Source organism: Chiloscyllium plagiosum, unplaced genomic scaffold (genome assembly GCF_037043375.1).
Source record: "Chiloscyllium plagiosum isolate Xiang-an unplaced genomic scaffold, Cpla_swu_hap1 HiC_scaffold_2, whole genome shotgun sequence".
Lineage (NCBI taxonomy): Eukaryota > Metazoa > Chordata > Chondrichthyes > Orectolobiformes > Hemiscylliidae > Chiloscyllium > Chiloscyllium plagiosum.
This window is the reverse complement of record NW_028270140.1, coordinates 91,103,334-91,119,423: the sequence shown is the minus strand read 5'-3', so window position 1 is coordinate 91,119,423 and position 16,090 is coordinate 91,103,334. Positions and strand designations below refer to the sequence as shown.

At 38.3% G+C, this 16,090-nt stretch overlaps 1 protein-coding gene across 4 annotated transcripts in view; it reads left to right on the top strand.

The window, feature by feature from the left end:
* The window catches only part of apc (APC regulator of WNT signaling pathway), a 199,985-nt gene that overhangs the window by 107,666 nt on the left and 76,229 nt on the right, over positions 1 to 16,090 (top strand). For 3 of the 4 annotated variants that reach the window (XM_043710645.2, XM_043710626.2, XM_043710636.2), the window contains exon 3: positions 11,288 to 11,378. The exons of the other annotated variant lie outside the window; for it this stretch is intronic. In XM_043710645.2, the coding sequence (XP_043566580.2) occupies positions 11,288 to 11,378 (91 nt within the window). The remainder of the gene's footprint in view (positions 1 to 11,287; positions 11,379 to 16,090) is intronic. 4 annotated transcript variants of the gene reach the window in all.

Here is a 16,090-nt window from a genome sequence, read left to right as displayed (position 1 = left end):
CTCCTCTTTCTTGTGATCTTCTGAACCCCTACCTATTCAACATGGAATAGTAGAAAGAATGTCTTGAAACAGCTGACCTAATGGTCAGTAGCAGTGTGAAGAAAATCTGGCTCAAGGCGCAGAGCAGGCAAGAAGATGGTAATGTTGAAGACCATATTAGAGAGTTTTCAACTTTACTTCATAGGTCCATTTTCACCTAAGAAGTCAATCTACCAGACAGTAGAGAAGCCCAAGCTAGCAATGTGCTCAAATATCAATGAGGAACAAATCTTTACAGAACAAACTAAAAATAAACAAATATGAACATGTAAAAGCTTAAAAGAATTTAAAACCTCAATCATCTTGAAAATTGGTTTATTAATAAATGTACGATGGCATTAGAACTTGGAGGAATCATTAAAACCATGACCCTCATCATTGATTCAGAACTCTTCAAAAGTCCTGACTTGCATACATATATGGGAATTGTCTGGGAAGTTTAAACTTCTCATGGTCTGATTTCCTGACGTCTTGGGCCCTCCATAAATATTTTAAAAGGAAAATAAAATCTCTGACTCTGAGGTTAGGGTGGAGCTTTGGGTGAGATATTTGCAACTTCTCCTGATAGTTACTCAGGAGATGTTAGACAGGTTAATGCCTGGTATAACATCTGGGTTACTCCTGCATCTCAATTTGCCAGACCTACTGTTTACACCCTCTACCTGACGACCCACTGAGCCATTTATTCACCCGCTTTTATTAAGAGACAAAAACAGAAATTGCTGTAGAAACTCAGCAAGTCTGGTAGCATCTGTGGAGAGAGATAGTTAATGTTTCAAGTCCAGCAATTCTTCAGAACTGGATTCAAAACATTAACTCTGTTAACTTTCACTTTGACTTCAAATATGGGCATACATATTTATATTTGGTGAAAAATGTTTGCATCAAATTGTGACAGAATATATGGCAATAAGTGGAACAGATGGTAGGTGCAGCCATAGAATATGTGAGCCTGCAGATCATATTAATAATCATAGCAATTTTCTGTTTGGTGGGTCTTCTCTTAAAATACATTTTCTTTTAGTTGCACTGGTACTGATACTGGTTTAAAACCTTTTACATATTAAAGTATTGAATTTATTCAAACTGACTATTGTAACCACTGAAACTAGTGAATGGCTTGTAGATTTTCCTAGAGTAATTTTCAATTATTTAAAATCTAAATAGTTAATGGTAGGCATAACTCTATTAAATATTTACCTTTTAACATAAATGTATTTTCAGATAATTAATAACACTGCAACAGGTTCCCACTGGTAAAGGTGTAATATTATTTAATGAGAAAAAGAAAAGTCCTATGCTGATCCGCTGGAAATTGGGAAAATATTCAGTTCTGAAAATTAGCTCAATTTAAGTCCAGATGCAAATTCAGATTCCTGCAAAGCAGAAATTCCAACAAAATGCTAAATATTTCCATTACAAAATTTCTTTTAAAAAATGAATTAAATTTTTATGGAATTCCCACCATGTTATGCATAGAGATTAATTGTCAGATTTTTAAAAATGATATTCTTGTTAAATAATTATGTATGAGCTAATAATTTGTACACAAATGTAATAATATGATTTAATATATCATTCTGGGTAGCTCATACTCTGGTGAGATCAGGATTCATTACGGTGTGCCCAACAACAAATAACTCATTATTTCCCCAAAATCAGAGAATGAAATCTGTAGTCTTAAAATTGTCAGCTTTTAAATTTACATGGAAACTAATTGCTATTTTTTAATTTGTCATGCCTTAATCTTTGCTATTTTCTGGTTCCCTTGGGTTGATTCAATTTTTAAAAATACATTTAAATTCTATCACTATGGTTTCAGTTGTTTGTGATGTCAGAGTATTCTGTCTCTATGGTTTCAGTAATTGTTTTGCTTTACATTTGTGCTAATGAACAAGTACAGGAAAAATGTTAACTTGATGTGTACTGCAGGTTTTTACCACCATTTAAATAATTTTAAACTGGGCAGTATGGAATACGAAACAGGTAAGAATTAAACTCATAGTTTCTGGATTTTAATTGGCGATTTCCTCTGTCTCTACACATCATTTTAAAAAGAATTGTTGTTCCTCACCCTTAACCCATACCTCTCCCCAACAAATAATATACGATTGTGTTTCTTGTATGGGCAGAATAACCTAGATTATCTGTTCATGGGATATGGGCATTACTGATTTCGGTCATCATTTCTACACTACCATAATTGCACTTGAGAAGGCAGTGGTGAACTGTTCAAGTACATGTGGCATAGGTACACCACAGCATTGGAGCTCCAGGATTTTAATCGAGTGACTGAAAAGGAATAGTAAAATATTGCAAATCAGGTTATTGTATGGCGTGAAGGAGAATTTGCAGATGGTGTTTTCTTGTGAATGTTTTTTTTTAATCAACCTGTTCAGAGATGTTGTTATACGTCTCCTGAAGCAGGTGGGACTTGAACCTGGACCTCCTACTTCAGCAGTAGGAGTCACAAGCCATTCCTTTGTTCTTTTGAGGTGATAGAGGTGGTGGGCTTGGAAGGTGCAGCTTAGAGAGCCTGGGCGTCTTTTTTTTTCCAAGGTAACGTTTAGCTAGTATATTTGTTGAAGTGAATGTTGAAAGTGTAGGATGGAGTGTCAATCAAGTGGGCAGCTTTGTCATGGATGGTGTTGAGTTTCTTGTGTTGTTAGAGCTATACTCAGACAAATGGAGGGTATTCCATCACACTCCTGACTTATGCTTTGTAGCTGGTAGACAGGCTTTAAAGAATCAGTTGCTGAGTTACTTGGTGAAGAATTCTTAGCTTCTGACATGCTGTTGTCACCACAGTGTGACTAGTTCAGTCAAGTTTCCAGTTAATGGTAATGCCAATGATGTTGATAGTGGAGAATTGAGCAATGGTTCGATTCTCTTGTTAAAAGTGGGTATTGTCAGCACTTGAGGTGTGAATGTTATTTGCCAGTTATTTGTCCAGGTCTTGTTTCATAGGGATATGTATTGCTTCAGAATCTGAGGAGTCATGAATGGGTCAGAACATTATGCAACCATCAGTGAACCTTCCCACTTTTGGCATTGGTAGAGGAAATGTCATTGATGAAGCAGTTGAAGATGGGTTGGTCCTAATCATTCCTTGCCTCTCCAAATACATATAAATCCTATCTTTCAGATGTCCGACTTCTCGGTCTTTAGTTTCCAGGCTTCTCTTTACATCAGTTCTTAAAGGCACAACATTAGCCACACTCCAGTCATCCGGCACCTCACCCTTGGTTATAGATGAGGAAAATATTTCTGCAAGAGGCCTCACAATTTTCTCCCTAACTTTCCACAATGTCCTGAGATGCACTAGATTAGGCCCAGGAGATTTATCCACCTTCATATTTTCTAAGACCTCCAGCACTTCCTCTTCTGTAATGTTAACTGTTTTCAACACATCCATATTTATTTCCCTGAGTTCTCTAGCCCCCATTATTTCTTCACAGTAAAAACTTAAGTGAAATATTCATTTAATATCTCTCCCATCTCGTTGAGGTTCAACACAAAGGAATTCTCTTTGACCTTTAAGTAGCCCTCCTCTCTCTTTAGTTGCTGTCTTGATCTTAATGCCTGTGTAGAATCTCTTTGAATTATCCTTAACGTTATTTGCTGATGGTATGTCATATCCTCTTTGCCTTCCTGATCTCCCTGTTAAGAATGTCCCTACACACTTTATGCTGTTCAAGAGATTCATTTGAACCCAGTTGTCTGTACTCCCTTGAATAGAGTCTCTATCTTTATTCAACCATTGTTCTCTCATCCTACCAGTTTTACCTTTCACTATGATGACTTGGAACTCTCATTATCATGCTTGTGAAGGCCTCCCACTTATCGGACATTCTTTTACATACGAACACTCTACTGCAATCAATATTTGAAAGTTCTTGTGTCAAACCATGAAAATTTGCCTTATTCCAATTAAAAACTTTAATTTTTATGGAAGTGTTACCTTTTTCCATAACTATCTGGTGTGGCATGGTGGCTCAGCAGCTAGCACTGCTGCTTCACAGTACGGGGACCTGGGTTTGATCGGTTTTGCACATTTTCCCTGTGTCTGCATGGGTTTCCTTCCCCAGTTCAAAGATGGACAGATTAGGTGGATTGGCCATGGTAAATTGCCTGTAGTGTCCAGGCATATGCAGGCTAGGTGGATTAACCATGGGAAATGCAGGATTTCAGGGATGCCGGGGTCAGGTCAGTGGGGGTGGGGTGGTGTGGTGGTCTAGGTCTGGGTGGAATGCTCTTTGGAGGGTCGGTGTGGACTTTGACGGAATAGTCTGCTTCCACACTTTAGGGATTCTATAATTGTGCGATTGTTTACAAAACAAATAGAATTATGATCACTAGATCCTACTATCATAGAGTCATAGAGATGTACAGCACAGAAACAGACCCTTTGATCCAACTCGTCCATGCCGACCAGATATCCCAACTCAATCTAGTCCCACCTGACAGCACCCAACCCATGTCCCTCCAAACCCGACCTATTCATATACCCATCCAGGTGCTTTTTAAATGTTGCAGTCGTACTAGTCTCCACCACTTCCTCTGGCAGCTCATTTCATACACCTACCACCCTCTGCATGAAAAAAATTGCCTCTTAGGTGTCTTTTGTCTTTTTCCTTTCTCACCCTAAATCTATGTCTCTTCCCCCCCCCCCTCCCCCGTGATTTTATAAACCTCTATAAGGTCACCCCTCAGCCTCCGACACTCCAGGGAAAACAGCCCCAGCCTATTCAACCTCCCACCCTGCCAACATCTGTGTAAATATAGTTGGGCAGAGGTGGAGGAGGAGAAAAGGTGATATGATAAAGAAGCTCAGTGCAAAAGACAAAGGAATTGTTAATGCTGGTGAAAGGGGATGCGGTGACCTTTGTGGTATTATCGTCATTTATTGGTTCAGAGGCCCAGGTAGTGCTCTGGGAACCTGGATTTGATTCCTGCCATGCCCAATGGTGGAATTTGAATCCAAGAGAAATTTGGAATTAAAAGGCTAATAATGACCATGAAGCTATTGTTGATTGTCATGAAAAAACTCATCTGGGTCATTAATATCCTTTTGGGAAGGAAGCTGCTATCTGTAGCTGGACAGGCCTAGATGTGACTCCAAACCCACAGCAACGTTGTTCACTCTGAACAGCTCTGTGGGCAATTAGGATGGATAATGAATGCTGGCCTAGCCAGCAACACCCACATCCTGTGAATGAATAAAAGGAATTGGCATACATTAAGGTGTGAAGGGAGAGAATGCATCCTGTCTTCTAAGAGCAGAGAAAACAAGATACAGACAAGACAATAATATGAAATGAAGAGCTGTGGGTGCTGAAAATCTGAAACAAAAACCGATTTTGCTGGAGAAACCCAGCAGGTCTGGCAACATATATGGGAAGAAAACAATTTAACATTTTTGAGTCCAATGACTTCATCAGAACTGTCCTGATGGTGGATCTGCCAACAGTTCAACCAGTTCAGGAGAAGAGACATCGAACTTGAACATTAACTCTGCTTTCTTCCTACAGATGCTGCCATACCTGAGTTTCTCCAACAATTTCTGTTGTTATAAACAAGACAAGGCTGTGTGGGAGGGGAGCAGAAAAAAAACGAATAAAAAAAATAAGCAGGCGTAATGCGGTCAGTTTCTGAGCATATGGAATTTAGTATTGAGAACTTGAGGTTGTAAAGCTCCCAAGTGGAAAATGAGATGTTGTCACTTGAGTTTGCATTGTGCTTTATTGAACCATTGCAACAGGCTCAGGGTGGAAATGTTAGCAAGGTGGTTTATTGAAGTGGCAAGCTCAGTGTCATTCCTGTGGACAGAGGTTGCTCTTCTGCAAAGCATTCACAATGTCTGTGGGTGATCACAATTGTGTAAAGGAGAGCATAAAGATTGACGGGCTTAACAGGGTAGCTGTTTCCACTGATGGGAAATCTCAAACTATGGGCTATAGTTACAAGAGAAGATGACATTTAAAACTGGGATGTGACAGAATTTCTTCTCCCTAAGAGAAGTTATTCTCTGAAGTTCTCTACTCCAGAAAGTTATAGAGGCTTGATCACTGAAAGTATTTTAGTGTTTGTTAGACTTTAAAATATCTGGGAGTTGAGGACTAAGACAAGCTGAGAAAAGAGAAGTTGAGGCCTGGGCCAGATCAAGCATACCTTGTTGAATGGCGAGGCAGGCTTGAGGGCAAAATAGTCTGCTCCTACCCTTGTTTCTTATATTCTTATGTATTGGGACTGCGATAGCAGACCTCAAATCTGTGATCATTTTCCTTTATATGAGTTGCGGCTGTTGTCTCTAACCAGTCAAGAATTTTCCCTGATTCCTATTTGATAGGGTTTCTTGATGTCACATTCAACCAAATGCTGCATTAACAAGATGGCAGTCTTGTTCACGTCACCTCCAGCATTAGCTCTTTTCTTGTTTGGAGCAAGGCTGTAATGAAGTCATGAGCTGAATGGCTCTGGCGGTCTCTAAGTCAGTGAGCAACTTATTTTTGTATTAAGTGCTCTTGATAGCTGTCAATGACAACTTTTAATCACTTTGATCAAGAGGAAACCATTTGTTCTGCTTTTTGTGGATATGACCCACCTGGGCATTTTGCCAGGTAAATTCCATTGTATCTACCAGGACAGCTTGGCAAGGGATGTGGCGATTCTGGTGCATATCAGGATCCATAGCTTTTGCATTATCCACTGTCCTCAGTTAATTTATGATGTCATTGACAATGAGTTGGATTGGCTGAAGACTGAATTGCTGACGACCTCAAGAAAAGTTTGAGATGGATCACCTACTCAACACTTCCAGCTATAGATTGTTGCAAATGGTTCAACTTTGTTTTGTGTACTGATGTGCTGGGCTTCCCTATCAGAGAGAATAAGGGTATTTAGAGACCCCTTCTTTGGTTAGTTAAACTTTCTCCTATCATTCACAATTGGATGTAGTGGCCCTGCAGAACTTAGATTTGTTCCTCAGGTTGTGTGATCAGTTAGATCTGTCAGTCACGTACTCGGTCTGCTGATTGACATGAAAGTAGTCCTGTGTTGTAGCTGCTTCAGACTGAATCTCATTTTCAGATATTTCTGATCCTATTCTCTGGGTATGTTATCCTGTACTTTGAACCAAATGTACTCTGTTGTGAAATTATAAAAGGGCGATTAAAGTATATTACACTGGAGAGGATGTTCAGGAGAAATAATAATGTTTCTAAGGCTGGAACTTTTCTTCTGTAAGAGGCTAAATTGGCAGGAGTTGTTTTCCTGAGAGTCATGAACACTGAGGAAAATCTGTTTGAGAAGTATAAAGTTTTGAGGAACATAGGGTAGAAAAAAAACTTTAATGGAGGGGTCAATAGCCAAGAAGCATAGACTTAAGCTAAGTAGAGTAAGATTTAGAAGAGAATTGATTAAACATTTTCCACCCAGGGTGTTGCTAGGTTTCTGGAACGCATCGCTTGAAAAGGTGGTAGAGGCAGGAACCATCACAGCATTTAAGTAGTAGTTACACAAAACTTGAAACACCAAAGATTATAAGACTTTGGGGCAAGTGCTAGGAAGTGGAGTGAGAGCAGATCAGTGCTTCGTGACTGGCACTAATGCAAAGGGCATCTTTCCATGCTGTTGTATATTCTGACTGTATGTATAGGACATGACTTTGAGAAATTTCTAGCTAGAAGAGACCTAAAGAAGTATCTTTCAACTAAATTTAGATTTATTTTGGAGGTTTTCACTGCATGTGCTGCAGTGCATGAAGAACTCTTCTAATGCTCAAATTGCAGACTCTGAAACCCAGATTAATAAATTGTGTAAAATTCTTTTACACTTCACTTTGTGCTTTTTCTAAGAAGGAAGACTGTTTATTTTAGTCGTTAGTTTACTGCCAAAAAAAATTTAAAAGCTCCAGTGTAAAGTTAACCCATTAAAATGTGCTTATCGACTTTTAAAACTGTTTGTTTAGAGACATAGAAAAAGCTGCAGAAATAGACCATTCATCCCTTTGAGCCTGCCACCACCATTCAATATGATCATAGCTGATCATGTGATTTCAGTATCCCATTCCCGCTTTCTCTCAATACCATTGATCACTTTCTGTGGTGGAGAATTCCACAGGTTCACAACTCTGAGCGAAGAAATTCTTCCTTATCTTAGTCATAAATGGCTTATGCCCCAATAGACATTATATGTACACGAAGATGTACAGGTGCAGTGGACTGGCTATACTAAATTGCCTGTAGCATCCAGGGATGTTCAGGCGAGGTGGATTAGTCATGGGAAATGCAAGAGTATCAGATTTTGAGGGGTGGGGAGGGTTGGACCTGGGTGGGATGCTCTTTGGAAGGTCGGTGTGGACTCTTGACTGAATGGTCTGCTTCCACGCTATAGGGGTTCTATGATTCTATGAACTTATTTTTGAAAATTAAACATAGTTTGATTTTCACTTCAAATTAGTTCATTGGAATTGTGCTGGAGTCTCTTGATTTAGCTAAAATAGCATGTGTGTTTTTTCACAATATTGTAGACACAGCTCTGACTACATAGCTCATTGTTCTGCCTGGAAAATGCTGCGGTTCAGAAGTTCATTAGTAAGCAATACTAGTGATCAAGGTGGCACAGGCCTTTTACCAAGCTGATCTGCATGATACATACGATAACTTAAAATGATAAAACATATCTTTAAGTTAGCAGATGGCTGGACATATTCGTTGAATGAACAGCACAACAAATGGCTACTTAAGTCTATCAAGTCTGTGCCAGTTATTAAATAGTACCAATTCCTTGTTCTTTTTAATAAACCCAAGTCATTTTCTCCTCTTTTCAACAAGATACACTTTCCTCCCTCATCTCTTCACCTTGAATGCTTTGTCAATGAACTTCCAAAACACTACCTTCTAACTCTTGATTCCATTGGAGAAAAGATTCAACAAATGACAAAACATAAAATTTACCTATCATTTTGTATTTACTTTTGGAATACGTGTTATTGGCAAGGTCACTTTTTTTTGCCCTTTCACTGAGTTTTTAATGGGGTATAAAAAAAAATTGCACTTGTTAAGAGCTTTGCCTACTGATATAATAGTTTTGAACTGCCACATTATTGAGAAAATGAAAGGATGAAACTCCTTAACTTAGAATCCAAGAGACAAAGGTGAGCACAGACCAATGTAAACACTCTTGCTTAAAAGTATAATTTTATTTAGAAATCACAGTGGACTTATCTTTGTAGAATAAAGCTCCATTCTTCACTTAAGCTTGTGTTTTTTCAAAAATAAATTAGCATGGTTGATAGTTTTAAAACAAATTGGTAGTAAAATTACAGTAGCTGGACTTCTAACCAAACTACTGCTTCTGCAGAATTATGTAATTGTGTGGTCTCCTGACTAACCATGCCCTGTCTATGTCTACCATCTGCAAGGCATAAGTCAGGAGTGTGATGAAATATTTCCTACATTTGTGGATGAGAATGGCTGCAACACTTGAAGCTCGACAATATCCAGGCCAAACCTGCTTGCTTGATTAGTACCACATCCACAACCGAAGTGCTCTGGCACCACACCTATAAATACATGAACAAAATGGGATCAGAGGGAGCAGTCCATTCTGTCAACATTCACAAGATCATGGCTGATCTAATAATTTCACAATCCTGCCTACCTCCAATAGCCTTTCATTTTTTGCTTAAAAAGGATCTGTCTACCTTGGCCTTGAAAATTAATTAAAAGACTTTGGTTCCATCAACTTTTGAAGAAGAAAGTTCCAAAAATTTGCTACCCTCTTGAAAAATATCTCCTCCTCTCTCTCTTCTCTCTCTTAAATTGGTAATTCCTTACCTTTGATCTCTTATGGATCATCTGGATCATTTCATGAAAGGAAACCTCCTATCTGTATGTACCCTATCAAGCATCTGACATATTTCAATAAAGCTCCTTTCTATTCTTCTGAACTTAAGGTACAAAACCTAGCTTGTCCCAAATTTCCTCGTGAGTCAACTTGCCGATTTCAGGTATTAGTCCAATAAACTTTCTCTGCACTGCTTTGATTACATTTACAGCCATCATTAATTATGGAGACCAATATTGTACAGAGTCCACCAATGGCATGCTTAACTGAAGCATTGCTTTCCTACTTCTGATTTAATTAAATTTCTTAATTGCTCCTATACTTATATAATTACCTTTTATGAACAACGCACGAGAACACAGATCCTTATGCATCACATGTTCCGCAATCTTTTTAAAATGGTCAACAGGAACTCACCATGGCTCCTTTGGCAGCACGATCCAAACCCTCAGCTGCTTCCACTCGGAAGGACAAAGGGTGGCAGATGCATGGGCAAGTCATCAACTGCAAGTTGCAATCCAAGGCCACACTTCCTGATTTCGGGGTCAAATTGCCTTGACTTCACTGTTGCTGTGCCAGAATCCTGGAACTTGGTAGTGAACAGCACTGTTCACCTATACCATGTGGATTGACCACAGTTCCAGAAGGTAGTTGAGCACCAACTTCAAATGCAGTTAGGTAGGGATGGGCAACAAATCCTAGCCTAGCCAGCAACACCCAAATTTCATGGAAAAACAAAAAGGGCAAACTTGAATGTTTTGCTCTGAAAAAGAAAGTGTTTGGTTTTTGCAATTTTTGGCAGCGCCAATCAACTGTTTATAATTAAGTTGAATTAGTAGTTGATTTGGATGCCTGTTTAGAGCTGTACCTCAAATCTCTAATATTTATAAATCTATAAATCAATGCAGGTGTAATACACATCAGTTCAAGTGCATACTGTATGTTAGTTGGGTGTGGGTCTTTGTCGAGATTTGGTTGAAAGTTTGCCCTCACTTCATAGAATTATCTACCTTGTGGCAATGAAAAGTTAGTTTAGATATAGTTGTGCACCTTTTCAGAGGGAATGGAAAAGTAGCACAGCAGAAATATTAACCAGTTGAAGACTTGTATGTAATTATGGATAAATTTGGAGCATCCAAAGCAGTGCAGGAAGGTAAATTGTCAAGTTCAAGTGGAAGGTACTTGCAAATATTTAAATTGTTGGATAAGGAATTAACTTCAGTCACCTCACGTGTAAAATGGAATTCGAAGCATAGGCCCAAAATATCTTTGGTGCAAGTTAATTCTGTTCAGTTGAGGGTTGTAATGTATGGCTGCTGAAGTAACATGCAGCCTGACTTGTAGGTTCGATTTCAGTATGATTACAGCCATTCTGATTGTGCTTCACTTCGTGCTGCAGGAGGTCCTGAAGCAACTGCAGGGTAGCATTGAAGACGAGGCTCTGGCTCTGGCTTCTGCTGGACAGGTTGATCTACTGGAACGACTAAAAGGTAAGTCTTGTAGTATGTAATGGTAACTGACTTTTTAAACACCAGTTCTAGATGGTCTTCAAGAGAAGTAGATTCAGTTATATGAATAAAGGCATAGTGGTGTTTCTCAGATTATTCATTAAATAAATGATTAGAGCTGTTCGTAATTTACTCAATTGATTTTTGTTCTGAATCGTCACTTTTATGTGGATGGCTAAAGCTTCCGTGCCTAATGTAAAATCTCACATTTTACTGACTTAATACAAATAAAGTATGTTTTAAAGCTCAAGTTTTAGCATTTTGTTTCTAGGAAATCCTTGTCTTAATCTTCAGAGATTAAGTCCATGTAGTAATGATGATTTTAGAAGTTCATGCGCAAAGGGGGTAAGGGATCCTTTGAGCTTTGAAGGGTTAGAGTGTTGCATTACATTAGAATTTTTGTATTCAACTTTTTTGAGATTGTTTGCTTATTTTGATTTGGTTTTGGTTGTATGATTTCTATATGCACCACATTCTGCAGCGGTATGTGTCAAATGAGAGAATTTGCAATAACAGACACAGCAGATTTTGGTGGTTGACATGTAGGTATTGTAGTTTTGAGATTCTCAAAGTTGTATATTACTGTAGAATACAATGGAAAATCTCTCAGTTCAAATGAAAGCACAGTTGATCAAATTTATCCAATCAGTTATTTATGTAGAGTATGGTACTCCTAATGTAAAAGGGATAAGATGTGTTGTGATTTCAGTACAGTATATACTCTTGTGCAATAATATTTCATTTCAAATAATGTGGTTCAATTTCAGTCACATCACAAACAGTACAAGATGTGTAGAAACAAACTCTGTAATCTGAAAGGAGGGAAGTAGGGAGACAGGAGTGTTTCCTGGTTTGCACAGACATGTCTCCTTGCGAGTTTCAAAAGCCTGCAGTTCACCTGGAGCTTTAAAGGTGATCTTATTAGTATTCTGAATTAATAAATTGTTCTAAGGAACCATTCTACTGTAAATGTTTGGTTATTTATAACGGTCAATTAAAGCACCTTAAAACAGAACAACAAAATAGCAGCACAAATTCAAGCATACATTGAAAAGAGCTGGTGCATCTTCATTACTCTTCCCTGAACTTTGACATGAAGCCCAGTGAATAATCCAGGATAATTAAGCGATCAAGAATTGGTAGGCAGAAAGGTCAAACCCGATGGAATGCTAAATATACAGTACAACCAGTTACAAAATACTATTTAGCATCATTAGCTCTCCAAAACTGACAAAAACTTTAAAACACTGGGCATGCGCAAATTAGTATGCAAATCCTGTAGCTATGGTCTGTCATTCACTGCCCAAGACAGGCTCTTTCTCAGTTATCATAGTCAATATCACTATCTTGCACTATTGTCATGTCCTTTCTTTTTTAGTTTTCAAAAATTCTACTCACTTGAGCCCTCTTGCACTCCATCCATTTTACATGTCTTGCTAGTTAATGGCATATTGATCACAGCAAGATTCTGGTAAAACCTATTCGAACAGATCAGCTCCATCCTTCCTCATACCCAGTGTCAGTGCTCCCATTTCTCCCACACCAATCTTTGAGTCACATATTCAACACTGAGTTTATTTGCTAATTTTCTTGCGGCCTGGGTAGTCATTCCGAGATTATTTATGACCTTTGTTGTTTTGTTTTTCCATTTAATCCTTTGGCTAAATTCCCCACTCGTTCTAGTTTCTTAGACCTAACCTTGAAATTATTACCTACATATACCATGACAACTCTATGTTTAGTTTCCTGTATTTTTTGGCCTTTGTTATTGTTTTTGGACAGCAGGAATAGACTTTTGTTTTCCATCTAGTTTAACCAGATGAAACCATGTCTCTGCAATGAAGGAACTGTGTTCTTAGTCCCCTGTATAGTTTACCCTTGATCAGAAGTACATCTATTAATGATTGCTTTATTTATTTTGTTCCCCTATCTTTGATATGTAATTATTTAATTTATTTAATGGAACAATAAGTTTGAAACTTATTTTGGTGAAACATTTTTTCAAATTATTCTCGTACGCAATACTACACCTGATTTGTTTGTTTTATTAAAATATCCTGTGTATGATATGGATTTTGTTATGTAAGCATGACCCATATTAATTTCAAAACTGTATATTTCTGCACATCAATAATGTGCTCGTATTCTGTAACTAACTATCTGCTCTGTATTTTTACAATTGATTTCAGCTATAATGCAAGTGTTACATTTGATCACTTCATGTGTGCACAAGAAGCATGCATAAGTGAGTTTGGGCTTTTGTGCATTTTAATTAGTATACTTTCTGAGAGATGTTTTACAATCTATTGTTAGCTTATTTATTAATTTTCATTTCAATTGGCTTTTATATCTAGGCAGCAATTTGCTGGAGTTTGGATGCAGCCATTTTGATTGATCGAGTACTGAATAATAAATAACGTTCTATGTCCCTGAAGTTGGCTATTATAATTTTTTTTGCTTCTTGTGTGAAAATGTTTTTCAATACTAGATTGCAATTAGATCAAAGCTGAAATATAGAATTTGCGATTTTATATATGGTTGCACATGGTGGGGTGGTGTAAAAAAACTCAGCATTGCCATATCTCACTGATATTAAAGTTTCAGTAAATTTCTTGTACGTGACTTGTTTTGGCTTTAACGCACTTAAGTACTCAAGAAATTCAGATGATTTAGAAACTTGACAGCAGTAAAAATTTAAATTCTTCCTTTTTACCCTGTTATGCAACTCTTTTAGAAATACGTGTAGGAATTAGTAATTCACCGCAAACAGTCTGCATTTATTTTCTATTTGACCATTTAATCTAATCATGTTTATGCACCCTGTACCCATATCCATTTAGCCTTTTTTCTTTCCATTACCTATCCAATCTAATCTTGAGTGTTTTCATACTTTGTTAAAAATCACACAACACCAGGTTATAGCCCAACAGGTTTATTTGAACACCTGTTGTGTGTTTTTTAACTTTGTATACCCCAGTCCAACACCGGCACCTCCAAATCATTCATACTTTGTATCTGACTGCTGAGCCTCAAAGTTGATTTCACAGCCTTCTGGTTACTCATTGAGAGGAAAATAGGGATAATCCAGGAAACTATAGACTGGTGAGTCTCCCATCAGGGGTTGGGGTGCTATTGGAGAGAATTCCTAGAGATAAGATTTACGCGCATTTGGAAAAGCATGGCCTCATTAGGGACTGTCAGACTGTCATGATTGAATGATACTGACTTGATTGAACTTTTCGAGGAGGTGACAATGGTGGTGGATGTGGATAGAGCTGTGACTGTTGTCTATGTGGATTTTAGTAAGGCTTTGAATAAGGCTTTCAACAAGGTCCTCAATGGTACGCTCATTCAGAACATTAAGACGTATGGGATCCATGGGCACTTGGCTGCATGAACAATTTGCTTGCACATAGAGGGTAGTGGTGGAAGGGTGTTTTCCACCTGGACTAGTGGTGTTCCACAAGGATCTGTACTGGGACTTTTTTTTATATATATATATATGTATGAGACTTGGATGAAAATGTAGATGTGTGGGTTATTAAGTTTGCAGATACAATGATTAGCGGAATTGTAGATAGTTTAGAAGGTTTTCAAAGGATACAGCAGGATCTAGATCTGGCAGATGGCAGATGGAGTTTAATCCGGTAAGTGAGAGACTGTGCACTTTGGGAGATCAAATGTAAAAGAAAAGTAAACGCTTAATGAGAGGACCCTGAACAGCATTGATTTACAGATGGATCTTGGTTTCAAGTTGATAGCTCTCTAAAACTGGCTACACAAGTAGATAAGGCGGTAAAGAAGGGACATATGGCATGCTTGCCTTTATTGGTTGGGGAATTGAGCACAAGAGTCATGTTGCAGCTTTATAAGACTTTGGTTAGGCCACATTCGAAGTATTGTGTTCAGTTCTGTATGCTGCATTACAGGAAGGATGTGGAGGATTTAGAGAGGGTGCAGAAAAAGTTTACTAGGATGCTGCTTGGATTAGAGGGTATGAGTTATAAGAAAAGGCTAGAAAAACTCAGGTCGTTTTCTCTGGAGCATTGGAGGCTGAGAGGAGATTTGATAGAAATCTATAAAATGATGTGATGCATAGATAGGGTTGACTGTCAGAATCTTTTTCCAAGAATTGAAATGAATAAAACTAGCGGGCATACATTTAAGATGAGAGGAAGAAAGTTCAAAGCAGATGTGAGGGGCAAGTTTTTTTTTAACAGAGTGGTAGGAGTCTGGAATACACTGCTGGAGGTGGTGGTGGTGGAAGCAGATATAATAGTGGGCTTTAAAAGACTTTTAGATAAGCTCATGAATATACAAGAGATGGAGGGATATAGACCAAGGGCAGGGAGACAGGATTAATTTAATTTGGCGTCATGCTTGGCACAGTATTGTGGGCCGAACGGCCCATTCCTGTGCTGCAGTGTTCTATACAAGTTTACAGGATGAAAACAGAGCCTTCGGCCCAGCTGCTGCTTGTCACCCAGTTTTCGCAATGAAACTAGTCCCATTTGGGTAAAAACAATGACTGCAAAACTAGTCCCATTTGTCTGTATTTGGTCCATATTCCTCCATACCTTTCCCATCCATGTACCTGTCTAAATGTTTCTTAAATGACAAAATTGTACTTGCCTCTGGCAGCCCATTCCAGACACTCACCACCCTCTGAAAAAATTGCCCCTCAGGGCTCTTTT